The following is a 16967-nucleotide window of genomic DNA, read 5'->3' as shown; positions in this document are numbered from 1 at the left end:
CCTGAATGTTTTGCACTTTAGGGAAAAAACACTTCAGAGAAAGCAGAAAACTGTACATGGTCTTTTCTGTGATGGAAATTGTTGTCTTCACTGATAGTTTCTGTATTATTTACATAACAGCAGTACTGCATGTTCAGCTGCTACTTTCCACTAGATCAGTGTTTTTCAAGAAATTGTGATCTAGTGACAATTTTAATGCACAGACACATATTTTTCATTCTTCCTTTTGCAGTAACAGTCATAAAATACCTTCTTTTTTCCATGTAATCAGAGTCACTGCTTCAAAAAGACCAAAATTCTGTGATAAGCAATAGTGATAACAAATAACACTATGTGGGCAGTAATTTCCTTCTAAGGACTTCTGTATGCTAAGCAAAGATAAATTAGCTTGGGCTAATAATTGATAGACAATTTTTTCATTTGCCAAAGGAGAACAGTTACCTTAATAAAGGAACTTGTCTGTGGTCAAAATTCTGTAGTAAAACTAGAGACTGAATTCATAGCTGATTTATAAACCCAGTTTTGGCTATAAGCCTATCTTTCTTCCCTGCATTTTTAATTTAAATTCTATGTTTGTGGCAATTGAATATAGATAACTCAATCTTTCTAATCCAACTGCATATCTAGCTCAGTTTCCATCCAAGGAAACTGCTTATGAAATATGCTCTAAGAATTTCTCCATCAACTGAAGTCAGAAGTAAACTAGGACCAACATCAGTCTTGTTTTCTAAGAGTGACACCTAGAGTTGCATCTGTAAAATTAAAAACGTGATCCGCTTGTCCAGTTTTTAAAAGCAATAAGCTTTCATCCATACTTATTACTTTGACTTGTCTGTTAAATATATTTAATATTAATTATTTTGCTACATTTTTGTGAAGATGCAACACAGTATTTGTTGCTAGGTGGCCTGCATATGGCATGTCACTTATCTCAACTATTTTCTACTAAATAAAGACCTTTGTTTTGCACATGCTATTTTTGCCTTTCACTTAGGAGTGTTTAATGAGTTTGGAAATGTGATTTTCATTGCTGCATGAGATGCTACATGCCCAGAGATGCTCTCATTTTATAGACAAGGCAACTAAGAGTGCAAAATGTCCTAAGCTGTATGGAAAATGAGGGCTAAAATACACAAGTCCTGAGCTTTTATGTCATAAAATAACATTATTTCCCTGTCAGATGAAATGAGGCAACTTGCTGCAGCCTGACTTCAAACCCTGCTGCAGCAGGTCTGCTGATTGCCCATAATAGCTGGAGGGCTGACCCCCATGAATGCAGCATAGTGGGGAAGAAGGTGTTACTTGCCTTTTTCAAAGTTCTTCTGTCTCTTCATGTGTCATCCACTGTCTGGATGTGGTAACTCAGCAAAATTTCCACAAGAAAAAGCTTTGGCAGCCTGAATCACCAGAAACCATTTCCCATGGATCCTCTCAATTAAACATGGCAGTTCTTCTATTTGCAGGTGTCACTGCCTCTTCTGCAGCAGAGAAGCAGCAATCCCTCCAGCCACAGGGGGCCCAGGATCCCATCTACTGCTCCCTGACAGCAGCAAGAACTGGACAATGGTGTCTGATGGAGGCTGGTGAGGCCAAGCCCATGGTCAATTTTCTATTCAATACAGCAGAGTTTGGATAAAAACCATTAAAACCAAAAACAAACCCAGATTTCACAAGCAAATGGGTGAGCTGTGTGAATACACCCATGAAAAAGGATATTGTGTAATTAAAAAATAAATTACATGATCAAAAAAGACCATGACATTAAATGTACCACTTTTTTCACTGTTTATCTAATTAACTTCTTCTGTTAGTTAAACGTTTGCCCTGACATTTACAAACTGATGTTGAATATTGCCTCCATAGGACAGTGGGACTGCAATGCAGTTGTTTGTATGCAGGGCAAACATTTGAAATTACGGAGCTATGCTCTTAGGGGTGAGCAACTGAACATACACTCAGCCAGCCACGTGTCCTTTCCTCAGATCCTCCTGTTGCCCAATTTACCCAGGAATGACTGTCACACCATGGGACACCTTCTGGCTCCTGCTCCAGCCATGTGTGGCCAGGATGGGCCCTGCACCTTTGGACAGTGGTGTTCTGTGTCTGCCCAGGTCTGTCTCAGCAGCCTTTTGTCAATTAAAGGCCTGGCTCAGCCGTTTCTGTTTCTTCTCCCTGAATGTGCTATTTCAGCAACAATTGGCTTCATGAATTCTAAAAGAGAGTTAGAAATGTGTTTCAGTCTTGTTAGACTCCTAGGTGTCATCTTACTGTTGAAGGAGAGAATTTCAAATCGGCCAAAAAAGGAAATTCAGTAAGATCTAAGTAATTTGAAGGTGATTCCTCAGAGTCAGGAATGTTATGTTCAGACTTTTAAAAATAGTATTAATTTGTTCAAATTAAATGCTTTTGCCTGGTAAGGTACTGCAACAAAACCCAGTGTACCATAGGCACCAGCACCTTCACACTCAGGACTGAGGGGTCATCTCTGCTAATGGGCCATTAGGGACTGACACAATAGGCAGTTGCAACAACCGACCAGGACCTTCAAAGATTTCAAAAATATCCCATGACTCACAGAGTTACATCATCCATTGTGAAACTTCCCCAACCTGGAGGAGGTACTGGGCATTCCCACCTGAACCTGAGTGTATATAATCTTGGGATCTGGGGACTTGTGGTACCACTTGTCGGATCCAGAGAAGGACCAGAACCTCAACAGAACTGTGACTGCCAGTCTCAACAAGACTGTGATCATTACTTTGACAGAACTGTGACCACTATCCTGACCAATAAATTTCCTTTCCTTTTATTACTTTGCACCCAGTGGAACTACATGGTGTTCAGCACAGGGACTAACAAACACCATTTTGTTCTAGTCCCAGGATGCTGGGTTATACATCCGTTTTGTGGGTTAAAAACAGTTTTCTCTGAAACATTGTATTTATAGTAATCTTTTTTAGTAAATTGTAACTCTGACTTGTAATATCTCTTAAACTGAGTTCATTTCTCGGGTCAGTTTATGTTTAAACCAGAACATCTTTATCACACTGATGGAGTCAATGATCCTTACATAATAGAGCTATGAGATTCAAAATTTTTCAGACTCTCAGGCCCATGGAATTACTAAACACATAGATTTGGGAATATATTCATAATCCTGGTAAATGTTCAAAAATGTGAGAAAACTAGAACTTCATCTTCATTCTGTACTATATTAAAGATATTTTGGAAACTACTACCATCAACTTCCATAAACCTCTCTCTAACCATTTTATAATTCTAGTCAAGCCATCTACTGTGTTTTCTGCATGTTTGATCTCATGTAGATCATGTGACATCTGACAGCCATGCATGAATGCTAAACCAAAGTTTTTACATTATTTGGTGTATGTTTATTAGGGATCAATTATTACCGTAAATTAATAGTAAAGAGGCAGTTAAATGCCACCCTGATGCCCCATCCTGTCAGATCTCTGAAGCTAAGCAGGGTCAGCCCCAATTAGTACTTGGATGGGAGACCTCCTGGGAATACTGGGGGCTGTAGGTTCTAGTCCTGAAGACTTCACTGTCACCGTCCATGCTCACTCAGCCGTGGCAGATGGACCTTAGGAGTTAAAGGGCTGTGCCTCACCTAAAAAAAAATCTACTGCACAGGCTCGAAGGACACACTCACATGGGTAGAGCCCTTCCCAAATCTTCGCTCACAAAGCCAAGCCATCAATAGTAAAGATAAGCAGTATGTAACTGTTTTTCTTATCTATATTGATGCCGAAAGGGTTTTTGTTCTGATTTTCACATTTTGTAGATTTTAGGAACACAGTAGTTGTAGATTTTTAGAGGGTTAATATTTCTAACAGTTTAATGCCTTTCTATCACTACCCCTGTCCCAGAACAGGGAGCTCAAATTCCTTTAGTTAATTAATCTTGTTTAGACTCCTTTCCAAGGTAAAGAGCTGAAGGATATCAGAAGGCCTACAGAATGAAACATAAACACAGGTCAGAGTGACCCAAAAGCCAGAATTGGATGAGTTCCAAGAGACCTTTGTGTGCCTGAGGAAGAAGAGCTGATGAAGACAGAGGGTCCTGATGACCCCAGACCCAATTCCAGGGGGTTGGACCAGGGGTGGGACTGGGGCTGGACTGAGAAATGTGTAAAGCAATGATTGGAGGGATCTTATTATAAAAGCCATAGAAACAAGAACTAAGACACATGCATGTCATCCTGTATTCCTGTGGGCTGTAGGCCCTGTGTTATTAAAGGACCTTTACTTTTTATCTTACCCTACACTAACGTGGCTCGAAGTCCTGTTTTTGGGGGGGAAGGGTCATTCACGGCATCAATATGTAGAATGGCTTGTGTATACTCTTATATACCTGCAACCAAAAAAAATCCAAAAAAATATAGCTTAGTGGTGGGATTTTCAATAGTGGTCCTCATTGCTTTGAGCTGTATTCACACAGGGTGGCACAAGATCATGCCCATGACACATGGGACATTGTGTCTGATCCTTAGGGTAGCAGATTCCAAGTTATGCTGGTGCGAAGTGTTCAGGTGCTGCCTGTGTGACAGCTGGCTGGCAGGCAGGCAGGATGAGGGCAGCAGCATGCTGTAGCTGCTCTAGAGGCAGAACAGGCATAGCTGCTATGCCAGGCTAACTGTGAAAGCTTATGAAAATCCCTCTTTATGTTGCCATGTTACAGAGGGTCTTCTTCCATGGAACGGTGTTGCTGACAGACACATTGTACATCCAACTCTCTGTTCATTTTCAGGACTTTTGGGTAAGGATCTGGTTTTAGCCCAAAAGCAGCATGTTGCCTGTCACCTCCTCATTCTTCATATGATGGTTTGTATGTAGGCCTGAATCCAGGGAAGGAGAATGTCCAGCTCATGGATGGCCTTGTAAATTCCCTTATCTCTGAGCTGTTGAGAAGATAAAGGCATTAGAAGAGAAACTACCTACAGGTTTTGAACAGTACAGCAGGGAGCCAGTGCCTCCTTGTCTTACCTTAAAAAACACTCTCCTTAATTTTTTGACTGCAGAAGTTAACCTTGTGGATGGAGTACATGGAAGCTGAAGGATGAAAAGAAAACCAAAGATGCTTATGCAAGGAAGTAGTGATGAAGAAGTCAAGCCCACAGTGTGGCACTACAGGGCTACCAGTAAAATGTGTGAACTAAGCATCGTTTCAGCTTCCCCCATGACTTCAAAAGTGTTTACCTGCATGCTTCCTGCCAAGTCAAGTTCACAACACAAAAAATTGGTAATATGGGTACCTCTAAGTCTTCTTATTAAACTCTTTCTATTTATCTCAGGAATTATCAGTTGCACTTAAAGCTGTTGCACAATGTGTCCCAGCTCTAAGATTCAAGCCCTTTAACTCTGAACCTTCAGAGAATGCAAGGCTAAGGGCCAAAGACCTTTACAGAGAATAGGGGGCTATTTTGTGTATTTCTGCAAACCCTTCAAGAATGTTTATAAAGTTAATTTATGTTTCCCCCTGTTTTCCTGCTCATTCCTCCACTGTCTTGCTAATTGTGCACTGATGAACTTAGTCCTCTCCTCACCATCTAGCTCTGTCCAACCAGCACTGGCCAGCCAGAGCTGTTTCAGGTGTTTTCTTTGAAGCTTCCTGACTAAGCTTTGTGAGCAACCTGGTTTGCTGATTCCTCAGCTCCCTGTGTTCTCAAAGGGGAAAATACATTCTTTCAGGGGGAAAACAGTGGGAAAAATCTGATGTTTTCTAATCTATAAACAAAGACAACAGGTTTGAAAAGGAAAAAGGCAAAGGTCCTCAACTCATATGGAAGGATATGACTGCTGAAATGGATGGTTAGTCCTTCCCGTGTCACATACAATACTATAAAAAAGAAGCACATTTTCAAGTTTTCTTTTGTGCTTTCTAAGGTAACTTTACATGATGAAAGTGGAAATAAAAGCAAACATTAAAAAAAGTGTAAATAGTAGTAAATTTTAAAAAATCTTCTTAACAGGACGATTCTTTCTGACTTGGCGGGGAGGGGGGCGGTTTGCTTGATTTTTCTTTTTTTTTTTTAAAGTCCACTTGTATGATGCATATTTGCACAGAAAAACCCCTCAACATTTGGTAGCAGAATTGACTGACTTCAAATGACTCTGCTGGCTTTAGTGGTGATACATGACAAACTCTGTTCTTCCTGCATAAACAGCAAGTAAATAAATGAGCTAGCAAGTTAACTTGAGTATTGCAAACAATTCCCAGTCTCTGCTCAAGGTCTACAAGGACTGACTACAATGACAGAGAAATTACTGAGGATCCTGAGGGGAATAAATATATTGTCCTTCTGAACTCCACCTAAATACAAGAAAGCACTTCCATAATCCACTACTGATGCAGGACCATAAGCCAAACCTCCGAAATAACTTCATACTGTTCTCAGCAATGCTGACTAGGGCACTTGAGAAAATAAAGAGGTCAGTGGTGCTACAGGTGGATGCTCCCAACATTCAAGGAAAAATGTCTGTTCCCTTTACCTTGCAGTCATACACTAAATGAAAGAGTCTTGTTTCACTGCAGAAAATGGGTTTAAAAATTTTAGAATATATGCATTTTTTAAAAAATGGAACTTGTACCCCTGTACTATTGAAAAAGATTAAAGCTTCCTTGTCTGGACAAAACCAAGACCTATCACAGTGCCAATTGTAGTACAAAGTCTTCAAAAGTGGTTTGGAGACAAATATTGTTAGGATTTTAAACAGCGTGCACGTCTCTAGCTGGCTGAATTACAGTCTGAGTTTGTGAAAGCGTAAAGGGTGGATATGTATATAAAGGTTTCAATGTTTTGCTTAATTGTATAGAGACCTTTGTCCTTGAAAGGTAACAAAATCATTACATAAGTATGTTGTCATGGGGAAAACCTCTATAGATAAACATCTTATAACTTAACTAGATAATAACAATTAAAGAGCTTATGTAAGTGGATGAATGAGTGCTAATTTATTGAGGAATAATATGATGAAGAAATCTGAGGCTTGGTATTAGCAAAAGATCCATGACTTTCATTCCATTCACAGTTTCTATTTTTCTTTCACATGATTTTGTATTGTTGGTTTAATTTAATACAAACACTTCAAAAATGTTAGTTTCCAGAAATGCCTTCTAGAAAATCATGGCATGCCATTGTTTCTCAAAGAACTATTGTTTTTCAACTACCAGGGAAAGTTTTATCTCTCCTACCAGCACTTTATAAGATCCAGAAACAAGAGTTGTTACGTTTAGACTTGTGTTGGGTAAAAAAAACTGGTACCAACTATGAAAAAGTATGCAGGAACTTTGAGAAATCTACAGCATTTTGTCTCCATGCAGCACAGAAACAAATGTATTACTAAGTTATCTAGCAAGTTACAGTTACTGGTAGTACTTAAGAATAATTGATATTCTGAATTCCGTTTCAAATGACTGTCCAAACTCCTCAGTGTGTTAGAGTGTAATTGCTTTTTCAGACAAGAACGAAATCTCTATAAAGTATATTATAGCATCTGGAATTCTATTACAGCATTCTGGAGTTACAGTATAGCATTATCTGGAATTTTGACAGACAGAGATAACCACAGCAGAATAATAAATGCTGTGAATAATGGCTGTAAATGATAACTGTTTACCATAGTATTAAATGCAGAACCTGAAAGCTGGTGGAGATTTCTCCCATTGGAATGTGAATCTTTATACATTATACAAATACCCAGTTGGGTTCTGAGCTATAACACTGGAAAAAGATCTTTGAAGCTGTTTATTCTTGCATTGCAAATATTTGTGTGCACATAGAACCAAAATCTTTTTCTTTCATGCTACCATACAATTCAGGTTAGACAAAGTTTAAACTCATTTATTTCATAAAATTCATTAATTGTTTGACTTCTAATCCAGCTCTCACTTTTTAAAATCGCAATAGACATCTGCCTGGGTCTCCATGGTTATATTTCACCCTACGTCATGCTCCATTTTCTGGGACACTGTGACTTGTGAGGATTGCAGGTTTAGGGGAGAAAAAAACACCCATAAGATATATAGTTTTAAGACACAGCCAGTTGCTATTTGTTAAAAATAAGATGAGAAATTATCTCCAAGTATTGGTAGCATTTTACCTAGTGTGTTAGTATGTGTATTTGAACAGGCAGAAGAGTGCTTTAACTGCTGCCCTATTGTTATTTACATGGTGTTGGTAAAAGTGCCTCTTCTCTGTTGCAAACTGTCCACCCTGGGGACATTTTGCCAGTGGTCAGCATCACTCCCTGAAAACCTGCTCTGACTGTGGGGACAGTTTATTCATGGGAACTACTCCAATGTGCTTCCCAATTGTGGTTCCTGCTTACTCATGAGACAACACCGGTTCTTTCAAAATTCAGTATGGAGGAGCAGAGATGACATGAGAGTGAAGACTGCACACATGCAGTGGGTATGCTGTTGGAGAAGGAATACATCACTAATGTTAAGTTGCAGAAACTTGAGGAGCTACATCTCTCCCTGTGACTATCCCGTCTCTTTGCAGCTTTGGTGATGAGAGGGCAGCACAAGGTGATATCACCAGTAGGGAAATGACTTGTCTTCATGGAATCTCCTTCAGTTTGCCCACTCCCCACAGGCTCACTCTGGGAGGAAATGAGTGGTGTTAAACTTCCCTGGCCCCAGTGGGGAAGCCCTCATGAAGATGGGGTCTCTGTCCTGTGGGACACACCATGACTCTGAATCACCTTCTCTATCTGCTGAAAAACTGAGACGGAGCCCTTTCCTATTTCATACGGACAAAGTTAGTTTAGCTCTCTGGAATATACTCACACAGGCGTCCATGTTCGCTTGCAGGACCTGGAAGGCACTAATAACATACAACTTGTCACTTCCTACCTCAAGGTGACTGAAAACATTGTTCACATAAAAGGAGAGGAGCTGATCTCGAACACTGCAGTTTGTCTGAAAATAAATCAATCAATGAGTTTCTAAATGAAAATCTTGCCAGTCAACTTTGGCCTAAAATTTCAACCTCACAAAAATATGTATGTTTAGAAAGCATACAATCAATAAAATCTTTTTTATGAACTGTGGTATACTCTTGGCCTGCTTCCTTTTTTTAAACAGTTCAATCTACCCCAGTAGTTTCTCAAGAAAAGGCAGGAGGGTGCTGTGCTGGAAGGCACAGGAATATTGGTAAGACTAATCATGAAGAGAAGTGACAGCAACAAATGTACTTAACACACAAAGAATAAATGGAAGATAAATTGGAGAATTAAGTCAGACCACCTTAGCCAAATTGTAGGAGTTGTTGTGGGTGTCATCATTCCATTCCTCCACATCAGTATCTCATGCCATTTGATATGCTGCTTCAGAAGAGACCAGTCATCCTGCCAACTCTGTATCATATCTGCCTGGCCCATGAGTCCTTTTGGACATCCAAGGTTATTTCAAATGTCTATATGCCTATTTTCAGGCAATGAATCAGATGTGAAATTCCCATCAGGAGGGTAATGCAACTTCAGATTACACCACCCAAATGCATATGTTCCACATGTAGGTCCCACAGCCAAGTAATTGGTGAACTCCAAGGGACAAAAGGCTGGTTGGTCTGCACTTGAGGATAAATTGACTCAGTTGGCCCTGCTGTCTAGATCTCTGTGTGAAGAAAACTAAAACATCTCACACACTTGCAGTCACTTACAATTAGATACCCCAAGGTTTGTTTCTCACTCCCTTGCTGAATTGCACTGTGAACCTCTGATCTCTCTTTCAGTCCACTTGCAGAAGTCTAAGCTCAAAGCACCTCCTCGGGTGTCCTGAGTCTATGCAGCATCCCTGGGCTATCTGTGGTACTGCACACACTCAACAGAAGGTGCTCCAGCTGCTGGGACAGTGGCCCTCATGTGAATGGGCTGGTGCTGGGAAGCATTGCTGGGCAGGCTGGTGTGCAGCCACCGGTTCACAGGAGTAGGTGCTACCACGAGCACACTCCTACCTGACGTAACACCCTCACCCCAACTTCCTGGGCAGAGCACCACTGCAACTACCTAGAAAAAGTGCCTCCAGGCAGGCTTTCCAAGTCCACCTCTTTCTTCCTGTACCATGATCAACTGTCCCCTCACGTGCTAGGGGAATATCCCTTTCCATGTGGCAGAAATAACACTCTTCCTCTAAGCAGAGGAATTCCTTAATCATATGGCTTTCAAAAATGGCCTTCCCAATTAAACACAAGTGAATTTTCCATTGACTGTCATTTCTTTTGATCACATATTCCTGTTTCTATAGGCCAAAGAAAAATCAAATTAAGAAACTGGAAAACCAGCAGTATAAATCTTACCATAAACAGCATTTTTGTAGTCTTTTTAAGCAGTCTTGTGGTCTTGATGAGATCCTTCTGGAAAATATAATTTGCTAGTATTAATTACCATGAACAGAGGAAGGAGACAGAGTTTCAAGTCTGGTTTGTACAAAACTTAGTAGTAATAATAATAATCTTCATAATCCTTTTGAGATGTAGGATTAGGACTCAGTAAATCTGCATTCCAATCCTAACCTAGATACAAACTTCTTCCATGGCAAACTCATCCAGCCTTTCTATGCATTTTCTATGCATCATTTTTTTTCTCATCTTTACAAAAGAAGTAGCTACATTACTCTGTCTCTCAGGACTGTAGAGATCATTCAACTTATTAAAGTTTCCAGAAGACCAGTAATGAAACATCTATAAATAAAATAAACTTTTCTACTAGTGGGATCAACTTACAGGAACAGATGCTTTTAAACTAGTTGCCTTGATATACAGGTTCTCTGTCACTTGGAAGAGCAGTTCTTTTCGGCAGGTATGCTTTCCTGTAGGTGACTTTTTGCCTTCCACAGTGAAAAGACAAAGCAGAAAGAAAAAATGCCCAGATCTGAAAATAGAACATATTTTCATCTTTGCTCCTAAATCTTCGTGCCTCTGCAGTCACAGCAGCCTATGTGACACAGCCAAACTGGTTAGATGACAAAGGTTAACCTAATTTTGTTAACCCTCAAAGCAGCTTCTGCACCAAGATGCTCACGTAGATAACCTATTGCTCATGTGGTGGCTGATCAGTACTCTTGCTGTGCTTTTTTATACATCTTGCTCCACTTTCAACAAATTTGACCACAATCATCTGTGACGTTTCTCTAAACAGTATCTCCATATTTACCGGCAGCAGGGTCAAGGTTTCCAAGAAAGAAGAACTTCCCTATCATGTGAGAAGCCTTCTTTTATTTAAGTGGTGGTCAAGTGAGGAAAAGGTAGTTGAATGTTAGTTTAGTTTCATAACAAAATATACAAATGCTTGGTTTTAAGGTTTTTCTTTATTTTTCCACAAAACATTATGGTTGCACTTTTCCAAAACGTGATGGCTCAGACTCAAAAAATATCTTTGCTAATTTACCCTAAAAATCATTAGAAAATCTGTTATCTGTAAGGAAGCGATTCTTAGGCATCACTGGACTGCATTGACTTTGAAACTTCACTGTTCAGTTTTTGAGAAGCAGTTTTTTTCAAGGATATGGCAGGTAATAACAAGGGTGTTTGCTGCCTATTTTAATCTCTGTAGCTGTTCTTTTGCCAGGGCAGGATTTGGTGCAGTAGGAGCAGTAGGCTGTTTAGTGTGAAAGGGAGGGCTTCAGTGGGGGCTCTGTGCAAGGGCCAGAGCATCCTTGGCTATCTAGTCACTTTAAAAGCTCCACTGAGAGCCACAGGCACTGGGAAATAATGCACAAGACTGCAGCATACCCATCACAGAGGTAGTAAAACTAAAACCATAGAATCAGATAATCAGTATTCTACAGAAGTGTTAAACAGAGATTGGGCAGTCTGTGTCTCTGACCTCTTTCCTATATAGGGAAATGCTGAAGGATTCTCAGGCACCAGTTCAGAAATGCAAGAACATCACTCAAAGAATAGACTTTGAAATTGCAAAGTGACACCTGCAATGTGAGGCTGTTAAGCTAAGGATGGTTGTAAGTCAAATGTCAAGACCACTGGAACTGGCTGAGGTGAATGCAAGAAGAGAAAGAAAGCAGGTTTTGGTTGAGCCCAACAATACTTCCCTGATACTATTTTTGTTGGAAGTAAAAGCAATCCCTCGAAATGTTCACCAAGGACAGTTTTTCACTCTTTTAATGTTTCAAGAGCAACATAAAAGGCCTTAAACAGATCAGAGAAAATGGTTTAAGGTGCAACTGAAATGACTCAAAGGCACCGTGATTTGTCAGAGCCAGTGACAGATCTGTATGTCTCTCTGTGGCACCATCAGTGTGCCCGTGTCAGGGACATGTGTCAGCTCTGGGAGGAAGAAGTGTGAGATGAGGTGGGCAATGAACTCACCTCATCTTTGATCCCACTGACCATTTACACAAACAAGCATGTATGTGGCCTCCAGGCCAAGCTGGACTCATTCAGCTTCAAGGATCCCACCTGTAACAGCTTTGGGAAATGCTTTCTTCCACAGAACAATCTACACATCATAGTAGCTTCACCAGGATGGGTTCCATAGACAAAAAGGATCAACTTGGGGAAGAGAGCTTAGACTTTTGGAAAGTGGAATTGTTGGAGACCTGAGGCCTTATATGCATTTTAGTGATTGTGTGAACTGTGGTCTGTATTTAAACTCTCTGAATGCTGGTTAGGCTTTCCAGGTGCAGTGCACTAAGACTTAGGACACATAGTATATGGACAGAAGATTAGCCACTTACTCCTAGTTTGTTCCTAGAAGAGGATTGTGGGGGAAAGCACCAGAGTCAGAATGCAAAACGACCTTGGGTTCCCCAAGGTGGTACTCCTTGGTCAACAGTTTTTCTCTAAATGGAATAAATGGGTCATGTAACAAGTCTGTAATGGCTTTTATAAGAAAATCAATAGTTTTCAACATCTTTGAAACTACTGATGTTGAAAAACATTGAGCCCACAAGTTTCATTTTGTCTCTTCTATGAACTTGTCTCACCAAGCTTACAGAGCTGTAACAGTGACACTTGCATTGGGCTCTAAACACCTTTGTGCATGAAAGGACAAACCTCTTACTGAATTGGCAAACTTGTCAACTGAGTGGTGTAAAAGGATGCAGGCGGATGCAATTGCATAGTGACCATACTTAAATAAACAAACAAACAAACAAACAAACAAATAGGAATTAATTGGGGCTTTCCTATCTTTCATAAAAGAATGGTGGCTACCATTTCATAACCAATCCTGTGAAATTGGTTACACTTCCACAATTTTTTATATTCTGATCTAATTTATTGTCAAAAATAGCCAATATGCTTCAAATTTTTCATGTGTTACTTGTTCAGAGCAAAGATGGTCTTTTCTTTCTGGGTCTTGCATAGCACCTTTTACACTGTACTTTAGTACCATTTTGGCACTCAGACATTATTATGGTATCAATAATACAGAATACTGAAGAACCCATACTACTCAGTATTTTAAAGTTTTAAGAAGCAGCAGAAGAAGCAAGGACGGACCAGCCTTTTTAGCACTGAAGACAGAAAATATGTGCAAAGCTTTATATGAGCAGTGAAACTGATGTATCCAAGGATAGTTTGAGGACAACAGTCAAACACATCACAAAGCATACTGGCTTCCAGACCCAGGCTGGAAATCACAGGAATTCAAGGAGCCTGCCCCAGAGGAAATAGGCTCTCATGGAAAATTTTAGATGTACAGTACCAAAATGTACTTAAGAAACAATAAAATAGTGATAACACAAAGTTCTTGTGTTACTTTTATACAAATTGTGTAAATTTGATGATCATCAGAATGAAAAAGAAAAAATAACTAAGAAAAACATTAAGAAAAACTAATGGTGCAACCAGCTTATTAGATAAGAAAATCTTTCCTGGTTTACCCTGGGTAGGAACTAAGTTTAAAGAAGAAGGCTATGTATGACCTGTGCTCCACATGAATGCATGAGACCACCAGCCTGAACAAGACTCTTTCTTTTCTCTGTCTTATTGTGAACTGTGGAATTGTCTTGATCTACATGGGTTTAGTAGGTATTACTAATAATGAATTCTCTTGGTCTGTGTGGAATGAACAAATACATCTACCTTGTATACATCTACCCTTGTCTAGTTTCTTACTTATGAATCTTCTCACTTTTCTCATTTTCTGTTTGTTTCATTTCCTGTTAGTATAACTAGGACTAAATAAGCCATGTAATTCCTATAACTATTACTCATATTTGCTTAGCTGCTGTTAATGTTATGCTGTTGTCTCTTAAGACTATTCTCTACTATTTCTTACTACAGGCTTTTGTTCCCTGTCCTGTTTGATTCACTTTGGTCTTTTGAAAAAGAAGTGGTCTACAAGAAGAGCTGCAGTATTTGTCTTCAGAAACATGATTTGATATGTAATAAATAAGTTTTCTGAGCTTTTACAAAAACTGAACATGACAACACCACTGTTATGACATAAAAAAATTGAGATACCCTACTGCCTCAGTTGGAGGGAGAAATTTGAATCAGAGAAGTTCCCAACATTCAAAACTGATTCTGCAGTTTTCAAAAAATGGTTATAATGAACATAGGCACATAGGAAAGCTCTACATAGCCATCAGTGTTTAAACACTGTTCCTTGTAACCTTCTATTAGTATAATAGGAACATTTGGAGCTGCTGTAGATTTTACTCAATTACTGAACTATTACGACCAATTTTTCAGACAAGGGTACCTAAATTAGTCATGCAAATTCAGCACTCATGCACTTGATGATGCACTGCCACCAGCTTCAGTAGTCATAAAAGTCAGAACAACACAATAGCATATACAAATGGTGCTAGCAGCTCCAGCTTACATACTATACATACACTGCTCTAGTTAGGGAAAAAAACCCACACACAAATGAAATTGGGACAGTGTAAAGAAAACTAAAAACATTGGATGTCTAGGACTGGATGTCAGTCTGGTGCCTTTCCCATCCTTAAACATGAAATTCCTACATTTATTCTCAGGACACACCTACATTACATGGTGCCTTTCTGGGTGCTCCTCAATTGCCTTTGTTGAAGAGCTACAAAGGTTTAGGTTGGAAGTGATCCCTGGTTGCCTTGTCCAACACTCCTGTTCAAGAAGGGTCACCTACAGCTGTTTGCCCAGAGTTGTGTCCAGTCAGGTTTTGAGTATCTCCAAAGATGAGACTTCACAACCTCTCTGGTCAACTTGTGCTAATTTTTGGTCACCTTCACAGTAAAAAACTCTCTTGTTATGTTCAGATGGAATTTCACAGATTTTAATTTTTGTCTATTGCCCCTTGTCCTGTCACTGGCCACCACTGAAAGGAGCCTGTCTCTCTTCTTTACTTCCTCTTCTCAGGTATTTATGCACATCTGTAAGATCTCCCTGACTCTTCCCCAAGCAGAACAGTCACAACTCTCACTGCTTTACCTCAGATGAAAGATGCTCCAGTCCCTTAGTTATCTCTGTGGTATTTCACCACCAGGGCCACATATCCAATGCACTCAGAATTTTTCCACTCTATGCTGTAGAAAAGCTACACAAAAATTTTAAGATACTAAGTAAAGCAGAAATCAGACTCAAATTCAGATGAGGAAGACAAACCAAACCAAACTAGAACAAAACACAAAAACCCCAAGTCCAAATGCATTTCCTCTGGGCATTTGCACCTCTTTGTACTGTATAAGTAACAACTTTTGAGTAAACTTCAAAAAGGAATTGCTATAAAACATACTGTCAATCAGCTCTCACCCTCAAGAAAAGGCACAGACTGGTTCAAGTGGTGGATTTCCCAGTGCTACTGGCCTGCTTTGTTATTTCAGTTTGGTGGCAGATGGCTGACAATTGTCTGTCAAGCTACTTTTTACTTCAGACCTCTGATAGAAAGGTTCAGTACATTCAGTCTTTTCAGAGGGAGATTACAGAGGGTTCAGTTTGAAACCATCAAGATACTAAAACTAAAATTTTTTGTCTGTGCACAGAAACAAACAACAGTTCAAGTTTTCTAAGCATTAGCAATTTTTATGACCGACAATTAATCCCTTTGAAAGAATGTGCAGCACTACATAAATAATTCAGAATACTTTTCAAATATCCAGTTATGTAGTTAAAAATTAGTAATCACTTCATGGCTAGACAAGGAGCCAAATTTGACATAAAATCTTTCTGTATATAGCCTTTACTAGGCATGTTCTTGTAGTCTCAAGAAGAGACATTATGAAAGAAACAGGTATGAAAGTGTTTAAGCATGTTCACATCATTCCCATCAACCAGTCAAGTGATCTAACTTAGCAACGGTGATTCAGTCCCCAAACTCTTCAGAAAACATTCATCTGCCACCACCACACTCTCTCCCTGTGCCGCAGAGTGCACACACGTGCTCGACAATAACAGACAGCTCAGCTTGTCCGATGTAGGCAGGTGGCTATTCCAAACACCTTGTTTTCTCTTGTGATGTACAGGAGCCTTCAAGAGTCTGTGACCTGCTTTCTTTTGTAATGCCATCATGGCTTTATAAGAAGGTTGTACTGAAATGATGAAAGGAAAAAGCCAACTGCATGGAAACCTGAGTCCAGTTCTGGGGGAGGAGGATGTCCACAGCTGCTAGGCTGGTAAAAGTGTGCCAGTTTGCATGGCACCACTCATATGCTGGAAAGCTTCTTCCTCCTTCCTCCTTTGAGCATCCTTTTTCAGTTTTCTCTCTCCCTGTGATTTTTTTAACCTTTTTTCTTGCTTCTCTTTTCAAATTTTTTTTGAAGATTTTTTCCCCTCTCTTCTCTTAACCCAGAACTTCCCTGAGCATCATGGCAATGCCAGCACAGGCTGTCCATACAGCTTTATGAGTGATGTCAGCTGGTAGCTGGACTGGAAGACTGTGAAACTACAGAAACTACAGTCCCCATCCTGGAAAAATTTCTTGGTGTTGGAAAAGAATATTATTTAAGTCATGAATTGAGCAGAATGTTCAGAGTCAGCAGTGTCCTGTGAGAAA

The 16967-nt window shown here is 39.7% G+C and overlaps 1 protein-coding gene across 1 annotated transcript; it reads right to left on the bottom strand.

Annotated features, from left to right (window-relative positions):
* Positions 1-4834: 4834 nt before the first annotated feature.
* Positions 4835-10921, bottom strand: IL26 (interleukin 26). Its single transcript, XM_071549968.1, has 5 exons — positions 10751-10921; positions 10325-10381; positions 8815-8946; positions 5007-5072; positions 4835-4921 (listed from the first exon to the last, which is right to left on the bottom strand). The coding sequence occupies exons 1-5, from the start codon at positions 10919-10921 to the stop codon at positions 4835-4837; spliced, it is 513 nt and encodes a 170-aa protein (XP_071406069.1).
* Positions 10922-16967: the final 6046 nt, after the last annotated feature.

Source organism: Pithys albifrons, chromosome 3 (assembly GCF_047495875.1).
Source record: "Pithys albifrons albifrons isolate INPA30051 chromosome 3, PitAlb_v1, whole genome shotgun sequence".
NCBI lineage: Eukaryota > Metazoa > Chordata > Aves > Passeriformes > Thamnophilidae > Pithys > Pithys albifrons.
Note: the sequence above shows the minus strand (reverse complement) of the source record. Positions and strands in the feature narration are given on the sequence as shown.